The sequence below is a fragment of the Pygoscelis adeliae genome, unplaced genomic scaffold (genome assembly GCF_000699105.1).
Source record: "Pygoscelis adeliae isolate BGI_AS28 unplaced genomic scaffold, ASM69910v1 Scaffold387, whole genome shotgun sequence".
NCBI classification, from domain to species: Eukaryota; Metazoa; Chordata; class Aves; order Sphenisciformes; family Spheniscidae; genus Pygoscelis; species Pygoscelis adeliae.
The window spans coordinates 430,968-442,138 of record NW_008825115.1 but is presented as its reverse complement, the minus strand read 5'-3'; the positions used below and the strand labels follow the sequence as shown (position 1 = coordinate 442,138).

At 43.7% G+C, this 11,171-nt stretch overlaps 1 protein-coding gene across 1 annotated transcript in view; it reads right to left on the bottom strand.

The window, feature by feature from the left end:
- The window catches only part of FHL3 (four and a half LIM domains 3), a 17,512-nt gene extending 10,352 nt beyond the window's left edge, over positions 1-7,160 (bottom strand). The window contains exon 1 of the mRNA XM_009328205.1: positions 7,067-7,160. Within this exon, the coding sequence (XP_009326480.1) occupies positions 7,067-7,073 (7 nt within the window). The 5' untranslated portion in view covers positions 7,074-7,160. The remainder of the gene's footprint in view (positions 1-7,066) is intronic.
- Positions 7,161-11,171: the final 4,011 nt, after the last annotated feature.

The following is an 11,171-nucleotide window of genomic DNA, read 5'->3' as shown; positions in this document are numbered from 1 at the left end:
TTCTTACAGTCAGCCTCGGAGGAGGAGGAGGCAGGAGACAAATTAATCAGCTGGGTGTAAGGCCACACAGCCCCCACCTGCACCACTGGGATGTTGCGCTTACGCACGTGCCTATAGCAAGCTCTGCTGAGCAAGCTGCACTACAGTCGCTTCCCCAAGCACGGGCAGACCAACCTCCTGCCCAGAGCAGTAATGGGCTGCTCTGGGCTCTGCAACAGATTTAGCAAAATGGCTGGCACAGTTGTAAGGGAACACCCTGCATTTCAAATGAAATAAGTGCTGTCAGAATCACCCTTGCTCAGCAAGGTAGGCAGCTTCCTGAAAATGCCCACAACTTTGAGAGGAAGAAGTAGCAGAAACTGTTAAAGCATCTGACAAGTCACAAAGTAGACCTAGATTGTTGCATGATTTTAATACAGTCTTAGAATGGCAAATTGAGGGTTTCCTAATGTTCAGAAGAGATCTCTGAGATGCCCTCCACCCGAAGAGCAAAACCACATCACATGGACTCCTCCTGACAGCTCTGCATATAGATCAAGTGCTAAAAGCACAACTGTCCCACAGATGTCTGATCTTACCCTAAAACTGAGACAATCTCACCTGATGTCGGCCCACAGCCTGCCCAGAGGTGCCCTGCAGAAAGCACTGCACTGTTTGCACAGCCATGACTGAGACATCACACCAGGTCCAAGGTGAGCAAAGGCAAATGACCGCGGTGCAGGGCATGGCCACCGCTGCTGTGCTGGACTTGCATGAGGTCCCAGCAGCACGGGCAGAGGCGCAGGCACGCCAAAGCTGAGCAGTGCCTTCACACACAGCACTGCCTGTATGGAGCAAGAGGGTGCCACTAAGGGCAGGTACACGGAGCCCAGTTCTACCCAAAAGCAGCTTCCCGCAGAGAGGAGAGGCTGAAGAGTGAGGTTACGAGTGCAATGAGAGCACTGGAAGACCTAATAGAGACAAAGCCCAACTCTGGTAAGTGCACTAAGAGGTGCCCTCTGCCTCAAACAACAGGCCAACACACAGGATGAGAGACAGGAAGCATCTTTATCACTTTCTATGTTAATGACATGGCACAATATGTACGCTAATATTTATTTTCTATATCAGCATTATTCTACAGAGGAGGAGGTTATGGGATGCATCTCCAGGAGGCACCATCTCCAGCAGGCCAGGCTCAGTTTCACGCCTTCTTGTAACACCAGCAATGCTGATTCTGGGAGGAAAATGACCACTGATGCCTGGTCTGAGTACCTGCTGAATTCTGCCAGACCAGATATACTCAAAAGATCTGGAAAGCAGCAATGATTTTTTTAAAGTTTAAATTAAATTTTTGAATTACTATAAATGATTGGCCAGGTCTCTCAGGAAGGCCAACAAACCTTAGAGAGTCCATATACAGAGCCAGCTATCTGCACGTGGAAATAGTTTTGGCCTTGATGTGCTTACAGACTCTCCAGTAGGCATGGCTGGGTCTGCAAGAAATCTCGACACCCCCAGGCCATGAGCTGTTGTGCCTGTGGACTGGGGGTATGGGGCTGTCGGGAAGTTCAGGGTCCTAAGGAACTCCGAAACTCTGCTCTGGTTTCAAAACACCAATGAGTTCATAGACCTTTTTCTTCTAGTACTAAATTCCTCATTCTTTCTCCTAATATAAGGAAACATAAACCAAAACTTTTCCTATGTGAAAGGAAAACCTGCTGCTAATAAGTCAGGCTCTCACAAGGCAGCATCCCCATACAAGGTAATGGGACAAAGCTCTAAGCCAGTATTTGAGCACACTGGGACTTTTGTCCCTTCTCTACCCTTTAAAGAAAGAATCTCTTTTTAATGAGGCCGCAGTTGCAGGGGAATCCAATTTTCCATGCTACAGTGGAAAACCAGACGGGTTTGCCCATCTGAGATTCAAACTGTAATTTGCTGTGGCCAAGACCTTGCTTTGCATTTGGTTTTCAGCTACTTCTGTCCCTTTCCTCCCCACATCCTTCCTATCCGAGCAGGTCCCCTGAATCCAGTTGTGAGCTGAAGGATCCGCACAGTGAGCATGAAGATATGTGGTTTGGAAGAAACAGAAGATCTATTCAAACAACACCAGTGAGAAATGCCAGGCTTCCCGTGGGTGCCCGTCTTGACTGTGTCTACCCACCTTCCAAAACCCCAACAGAGGGACAGCAGAGTGCAGGCTGACAAGGAGAAAGGCAACAGACAATTCAGCCCTTGCCTTAGGCTTATTTTATTAAGGAAAGTTAATTCTACCAGGGTCAAAGAAAGAAGCTTAAGAGTCCCTACTATGCAACCATAAAATGAAAAAGTCTGTCCAGGAAGAAAGGAGGGAACGATTTCAGAGTTAAAAATTTTTTACTGAACACTTGTAAGGGTTAATTAACTATTTCAGGTTCTGAACAAAATCCTCCCTCTTCAGAGGGCAGCTTGGACCGAGGGTGCACCTAACAGCAGCAGAGCTGTTAGGACACATTCAGAACAAGCAGCCTGTGTCATTCTGCTGACATTAAAACTGAATGTTTGCTCAAGAGATCAGCTGTTAATCTTATTCCAAATGTATACAAAGTAAGCAAATTATGCACACTCAACAGGAAGTCAGGAATTGAAACCATTTGGGCAGTTTGGACTTGCCATGATTCAAACAGACCACTTAACTGAAGGAGGAAGTCCAAGAGCAGAGGAGTAAGATATGAACACATCAGAAACTTCTCCCCAGCCAAATGAAGTCCCTTTTACCAGCTGGTTAAGAAACCTGTGGCTTAAAAATGTGCCAGAATAGACTCTGGCTGGCCTCTGAAGAGGTTTGGGAGAAGAGAAAGACAGCCTGGCCCAAGCTCCACATCACAGGTACCTTCCCCTGCCACGTGCAACATTGACCAAGCAGGAGCCTGCTGGCAGCAATAGCTTGCACCAAGCAGGTCTGCTACCAAAGCTCGTAACTCGCTGTAGGGCAGCAGCTGCAGACGTGGCCAGGGTGACCGTAATAGGAAGAAAGATGCTGGAGCCAAGTTTCAGGGAGCATGACTGATCACAGGAGCTTCGGTGTGATCAGAGGAGCAGGAGTCACAGTCCAGGGGAACGGCTGCTCATATCAATTCTTAAAAAGGAGCAATAAACAGGCGTGCAATTGCTTTCTGAACTCCTGCTCCCTTCTCCCCTCAAGGGCGTTAGGCATCCCATTTAAGAGAGAAGGATATGCTCCCGTTCAGTTATGGTAACGGTGATATCAAAAACACTGGAGTGCATACTGAAAGTGAGTGCACACAATCTTCAGGCTTTCCTCGTTTGTGACAGGCAGTGGGCACAACACCAGCCCAGCAGCAGCACTTCCAGTGCCACTGCAAAGAGGCTGCCAGTGTTGGACTGCACCATCAGCTCACACTGATGTTCCCAACACGGGAACATACACAAATCCCATCTGTTTGTGGTATCTCAGCCTCAACAGCCCTGGCAAAAATGCCATCAGCTAGTGGATGCTTGACAAATCACATCACGAGAGTCTGCCAATGTCAAATCCACAAATTCCCTTAGTTTTCCTCTTTCAACTAGAAAATTGGGCAAGAATGAGGAACTTGTTGCTTGTGCAGGGCTGAATAGGCCTTTCAGACATATTGAGCAGACGGTACATTAATCATCATCCTACTGGCAACAAACAGTAATGCAAGAACACCCCCTCCCCCCCCCCCCAAGATAGTCATCAACCCTATAAAACAAAGCAATGGGCAGCAGCTGGCCTCTGGGCCCCAGGTTTCACACCAGGTCTAGGCAGAAGCTAATCTGGACAGTGAAATGCCTGTTGCTTAGAAATGGTATAATTTATCTGTGAACCTTCTTTGCCCATGTCATTATGAAGTGATGGACAAGAAAGGGTGGTGGGAAGGGATCATAACTGGATGAGGTTTTGTCAAGAAAGTCATGAAGAGAGTATATATAAATGTACATGAAACTACAAATTGGTAGATAAGGTGCTTCATGTTACCTACCTGTTGTAGCATACATTTTCTTGTTCTGTGTGCTACAGCCTCATAACACCACACATCACTGCAATTACAACCTCGCACGAGGTACAGGGCTTCTGCATGAAGTCAGTATTCTCCAGAAACAAACACACAACCACAAAGATCAAATGGGAAAACGCATCCATGCCCCAAACTCAAAAGACAGAACTCTGTTGCACAGAGCCTAGGATGTCCTAAACCTTCCAAATGCAGAAATGCAGTGAGATCTTTATAATGTCCTGGTAGACAGGAAAAAGGGAGTCCTGAAGAATAAGCATGTTGTGAGGATTATCATCTAGCAATGAAAGTTTAATTTTGGACTGAATTGATTTATGCCCATGTAACCCAGCAAAGTTGGCCCATAGCCATATAAATGCCTAACTGCTTATCCAACTGCACAAACCCAGGACTCCGGCAATAGTGTTTCAAAATCTCTTTGCCCCATGAAATAATGGTCATACCCAGTACACTAGAATTCAAACATGAAAGCATGACAGGAAATGACTAACTGCACACTGAGGCCAATGCACCTTCATCTTAGATCTGCTCAGCCCACAAGAATCTTGCAACTCAAACAGACATCACAGCCTATATGCAGAAAAAATAATCTGACTGCTCTAGTTGCCAGTTCTTGGGGTCTGTGCATCTCAGTACAGATATCACTGCAAAATAATGGAATTCCGCTCTATTTCCCTGATGTTCTCTTACAATTCTAGCCTTATGCTGTAGTTTTCACTTCTCTTTTTTTTTTGCCTGTTTTTTAATTGAGGATGAAGCCACTCTTATTTCTGAGGTGATACATAATTTAAGTTAGTGTTTACAAAGCTTTTTGTAGTCCCTGAATAAAAGGTACGTAAGAGATTATACCTCTATTTTGCACATAAAGGCAATCAAGGGGCTGCTTCAAGCTTGCTTCTGAACAAACATGCACGTGAGCTTGCGGACAGGCTGCAGGGGATGGATGCACTCAGTGCGCATGTTTTGGGCTCGCATGCTGAAAAGCAAGCCTGCGTGGTCTGAGCCCAATCCCTTATTAACTGTCTTCTCCAGAAAGCCTGGCAGCTGTTTTGCTGATTAAGGCTCTGCTCAACTTCAGTTTTTTTTTAATAAACAAAGCAACTTTGACTTACAGTAGCAGGAAAAGACATATAAACCAGACATGTTTTATTTAATGCTTGGCTATTACTTAAAGGGCAAAGTGAATTTTTTCACCAAATTTGGTCAAAATATTCCCTTTTCCGATTTCATTCTTTGTCTCCCAAACATGAGCATTTGTAGTTCGTTTCTTGCATATACGCAGATATACTGACTGAGAAAGGTAACCTGCATTGTAACTCTAGCAGTTTTGTGCCTTTCGGGGCTCTCCACCCACATGCAAAATCAGCAGAGTGAAGAGAAAGTCAGGAAGGTGACAGGTGGGACACCGCAATGACACCCGTGTGCCACACAAGCTCTTGCCCAGCAGCCTCTCTCCCACCATCCCGATCACTAACCGTGGGCCTCTCCACCTGTGCTGGCTATTTGCACAAGTAGTAAGGACAGTCTCCGTCTAAAGTACTTTTTACAGCTGCTGGTGTCCCTTGCAAGCAAAGGCAATTACAGCTCTGTAGCCTGCAGCATGTGAGCAGCTTCTAAATCTGGGGAAGGACTGAATCCTGGCAAAGACAAATTGTCTCGGGTTACCATCCCCTGCTTGCCTGTGGTCCGAAACAAAACTGAGATCATTTGTTGCCTGGGAGATGCTGTATGCGCCAGCTGCAACCCTCCTGAAAAAAGGTAGCGCTCTGCAAGGGCAGCATAGCTGAGCCCTCGAGAGTACAAGAAAGTACAGGATGGGGACAGACAGGGGATCGTTAAGAGAGGAAGATAACCTCTTCTTTGAGCCACTGCCTTGCCAATGTAGAAGTGAAACAAGTTTCCTTCTTCTGTGGCTGAAGATTTCTCTGCTAGGTGATCTGGTCATCAGGTGTCATTTACCTTCACTGTACAGAGCTGGTTATCTTCAAATCAGTCTCCTTGTTAAAGCATCTCTCACCTTTCAAAATTACTCTTAAGTACTGCACATTTTAAATAATAGAAGCCATCAGCTGTAATTGTCTCATATTTTACATAAAATCTCTAAGAAATAACTCCTTGCAAGCACTAAAAAGAAATTTGCAAGATGCAACATGCTTTCCAATTTCTGCCATGCTGTGCTGCCACACTTTGAGATAAAGTCTTTGGTGGTACCCCTGAAAGGGAAAACTGGTGCCACATCCAAAAGACTAAGTGGAAACATCTATTTTAAGGGGCACAAATGCTCACAAAATGTATGAATGCCTTTATATTACGCATACACATTGAGTTTCCAACATCTGTGCCCCTGCCCACTGGACGTGTCTTGTCTCTGAACTAGTGCTGCTGCTCACCACGCTGGCAGCACTTCAGTCTGGGCAACATGGAGCACTGCTGCTAGCAGGCAACATGGTAAAGCACATGTGCTGACTGTGCCTAAAAACTCATAAAGAGAGGAAAACTGCTTCTTTAGAGAAAAAAAACCTCACATGAACAGAAAAGTAGTAACAGTATTAGAAAGCCCCTGATCCAGGTCTGTGGCTCATTTACAGAACCTCATTCTCTCATTCAAATCTGAGATTTACAAGGAAACCTACATGAAACAGATTTGTCACAGATTAAAAAGGAACTGAAAGGTCAGAATTTTAATAACAGAGGCTTCTCTCATAGCAACTTTCAGGTAAAGACCAAGAAGAGCTGATGTTCAGCCCCTGAAGCAGCAGATATGAAGCAATGCCCCATTTCTTTGCTGCAGAGAAGATGCTCCACACTCGTTCACTGAAGGAAGCAACAGCAACCGGCTCTTGCTGACTGCTCTCTGACTAGATTGAAAGATTTTCCAAAGCTGTTTGCATGGATTGTGGGCTTCAGTGCAACAAGACACCACCAACGCCCTAATAACCCTCCCTCTGTTCTCCTAACCGACCAGAACAAAAATGCTTTATTTACAAGCTATTTGTCCCAAATCGGCAAACCCCTGGAAGCAAAAACTCAGACCGGTTTTCTGTTACCTTGCATTGCCGAATGTGATGGACCAACGTAAAACCCAACAGTCTCAACGGCAGCAGCAGGTGAGAAGCAGCTCAAGGGTGGCTCTCCCAGTGACTCACAAGCAGCTCAAGGGTGGCTCTCCCAGTGACTCACACCGCAGACAGTTAGAGCAGGTGTGACCAGCAAGAGACTCTCACTAGTAAATCATCACTTCACTAGCAAAACAGTCAAGTGCTTGCCCAGGAACAAAAGCAGTCACATCATAAACCAGAGGGTGACATCAGCACAGAGATTGCATTTCCTACAGGAGGTTTAAATGTCATTACTTGTGACTGGAAATTGGACACTTACAATTCAAGTTACTCTAAATTTTCATAAGAGACATAAGAATTCTGATTCCAATTTTGTGCAGATATATTTCACTTCCAAACCCTTTCTATTTCTCAATGTCACGATGACAGGAGGAAAAAAAAAAAACACGACAAAAAAGAGAACAAGCAAAACTCCTAACAGAAAGTGAAAAACTGATGAACATCATTATTAGCCTGACTTACCAAGTCAGGTGCTAATGAGGCGAGCAGCAGAACTCATTGATTTCCACTGGAAAGGGTCAATGTTACTCAAACAGCATGGTATACTTGGGGCCCAGTTATTCAAAATCTCTGGATTCAAAGTTATGCTCTGTCGTCTTCTAAAATTAAAACTCAAAGCTATCAAGGATCTGAAAGCACTTATTTCATCATTCCTTAGTTGAGTCACTGTTTCACAGAGCATGAAGCATGATATAGTCTGTGCATATAGTCTAACACCTTCACCAGCCTGAAGTGCATTTGTGATTTTCCACGTACACCTCTTCAGGCTCTCCAAAAGCAACACATCCAAGACTTCTATACAAGCGCAATGGGCCACATTTAATCTTCCTGTGAGTTACATGATGTTTGCATAGGGTTGAGAAATACTAGAAATAAAACTTCTCTTGGCTGAGTTACATGCAACACACTGTGTACTCCGTGCTATTAATGACTCTTTAGTAAGTACCACTATTACTCTACGTATTCCAGAACCCTCTGTGCTGGGCATTGCAGCAATTTTCTTGATATGAAGTGTTCACTACGTTACAGGTAGCCACTGAAATGCCTTAAAATTTAAATGCTGACTTTTCTATTGGAAAATTTCATGTGCTGAGAAAAGAGGCAGATGAAAATAACTAATCCACATTTAAGGACACAAACTAAAGATTAGTTTCTTTACCTGGAAAGTAGTTTAGCTCCCTGACTCCCTACTGCAAATAACACAAATATATATGATGATCCAGTGCAAGACCATAAATGCAAGAGCACTCAGTTTCCACAGATCTGACATCCTGTACCTCTCATAGGATTATTGCTTCCTCAATTCCCTAACAGCTGTCACCAGCAAAAACATTATTTACCCTTATAGCACCTGCAGGGCAGGGAGTTATTTTATCTCCCTCCTGGGATTTGCACCTCGGAAGGTTTTGGCACAAGGCAAGCCTGGTAGAACTAAAAATGGAACCAAGATCCAAGTCCCTGCCCATCTTTCTTCTTCTGAGATGCAGCACATATCCCCGTCAGCCTGGAAACTGTGACACCCACTAATGCATGTTATAGACCTATGTCCAAATAGATTCCACAAACTGAACTCTTTGTGAGAAGCAGTGGAAAAAGGAAGGAAGAGGAGGACATGATCTTTAAGGTCCCTTCCAACCCAAAGCATTCTATGATAGACAGACACAGTACTGTGCAGTTACAAAGTACAGTTAATCCAGAATCCAGATCTTTCGACCAAGTAACACCATGCCTTTGCTAGTCGCCCCTACTATTTAAACTTTGGGTTTTAAAAGTGAGCACGCTGAGCTGGAAGAAGGCACTGGAGTAGTGCAGCACCAGGACTTACGCACCAGTTCAAACTGTGTTAGTTCTTAAGAATAGAAAAAGCTATGTTTTCCCTAAATGAGGGTAGTGGAATTCCAAGGTGAGGTCAAAAGCCTGGCAAAAGTCAGAAGTCTAGGCTAGTACGTGGGATCATGATACTGACAAAAGTAGTCCTTGCACTCAGAGACAGTTCGGGATCCACTGTTTTTGTTGCTGTTCTTTCTTCACCGTTTTCACATCCTAAGCAATATCTAGGAACACTGCTATTCAATGGGGGCCTCAGAGAGGAATTTTTGTCTTCAACCATGCTGAAGTTAGGCCTTTCAGGTAGACATTTTGTATTATTATTCAATTTATTTTGTTTCATTAGAAAAGCCTTAAAACCCAGACATTTTTCACCAGCAGTACTGAGTTGGTATACACACTTTAGCGGAAAATGGCATGATCTGCAGCCCCACAGATCTGAACTACAACAGAAACTACCTAACCTCTGATACACTTGCATGAGGGAAATCCTGTAGGCTTGGATCATTCAAGAAATAAGGTTGCTTTACAGTTACAGGAGCAACACATGTCCAGAATGGGCTCTAAACTGGTAAGATACAGCCTGAAAATCAACTGCTAATTGTTTTTACAATTTGCATTTTATATTAAAAAAACGTCCCAAAGACCTCAGGAGGCAGAGCTCAGCCTGGAAAGGATTTTTATGGTTACACTGTAAACCCACAAAAAGCAGGGATCTAGAACGGAAACAGTTCATTACAGCTAAAATACTGATCCTGGGTTCTGCTTGAAACAGCTGGGATTATTTCTTCAGTTGAGCATATTCCTGCTACTGAAACCCACTCTGATATTTAAAGAAATTTGGAGAAGATGCTGAGTAGTCACTCTTCTTCCCCGATAACAAGATCGGAACTGTATTAATTGATAAATTTCTAAGTGAACACTTGAAATTTGGGTAAACAAATTCAAAATATCAAGATCATATTTACATTCCAGGGTAATATTTAAGTATTTAATATCTTGTGGTTCCAGTATTCTAGGTTTTTCTACGCACCAGAATATTTAGTCATGTAAAAACCATCTGTAGCAGCTGGAAGACATTCATTTGGCCCACTAAGATTCATTAGTTTAAAAATACATAAATAAAGTGTTCATTTTATTTCCAAAAAGCTAACACTGCTGCTTTCCGCTCTATTAGGGTACTTGGTGAATAATGCTTATGCAATATTCTCAGCAGGAGGTATCAGATGCCACAGTTTCACAAATGCATACAAATATCTGTTAACTAAAACAAGTCTTGTATTTAGGTTAATGCTCTTCTGTACTGACTAACTCAAGTCATTATTCACAGCAATATGAAAACCAGCTTGCAAATAGTTCAATCCCTATTTTTATTCTTTCTCCTATGCTCCCAAATCCCCAGTGCTGAAATCTACTTTTAAAAATTACTGATGAAAAGAAATTTCTCTTCAGAACTGGGATTCAGATACCTGCGTTAAAGAGTTACAAAACATAAGCCTCCATGCATGCCTTTTCTCTCCAAGAAGTTCCTGCATAATCTTAATACAGCTTTTTAAAAATCAAGTAAACAAGAGGCACAGCTGAATTGTAAAAAAAAGTTGAATTTGGCTTAGTATCCATAGGGATCGGTTTTCTGGCCAACAGTTTGCAAAGGGTTATTTATTGGCTAGCCATTTTTCTTTTGCTGGAAGATGCTGAGGTTTTAGCAAAGTTTCTGCAGAGTATGCAACAGTATTCAGCATTTGCTCAGCTAATGAGTTAAATCATTGCAGCTCTCCGATGACTTGAAGATTATGGGTGTAGGAAAAGGGAATGCTTGGAGAGGGGAACTTTCAGCAGTCACCACTAAACTGCGGTTAAAACAGACACCAATGACTCTATTCAGCTCCCAAACCTCAGACAGTTTCCATTTTCTCAATAACAAAGCATTTTTGTGGAATGAGGTAACAGCCTCCATCTGCCAGGTCTAACTCTCCACTAAGATTTCTCAAGAGCGTGGCTGAACGAGGGCTGGCCAGCTGAGCCGGAGATGGCTGCAAAAGGCTGCAGTCCCTTACGCCTGGGAAACAAAGGGACAAAGCTGCAACAGGACAGACGTGGAGAGGAGCCTCTTTGGGACCATCATACAAATTCTCCTGGGAGTTTGTATCAAAAGTAGCCTCAAGTAAGCCCCAACTGGTGCACAGCTGGAGAGTGCAAAAGGCTG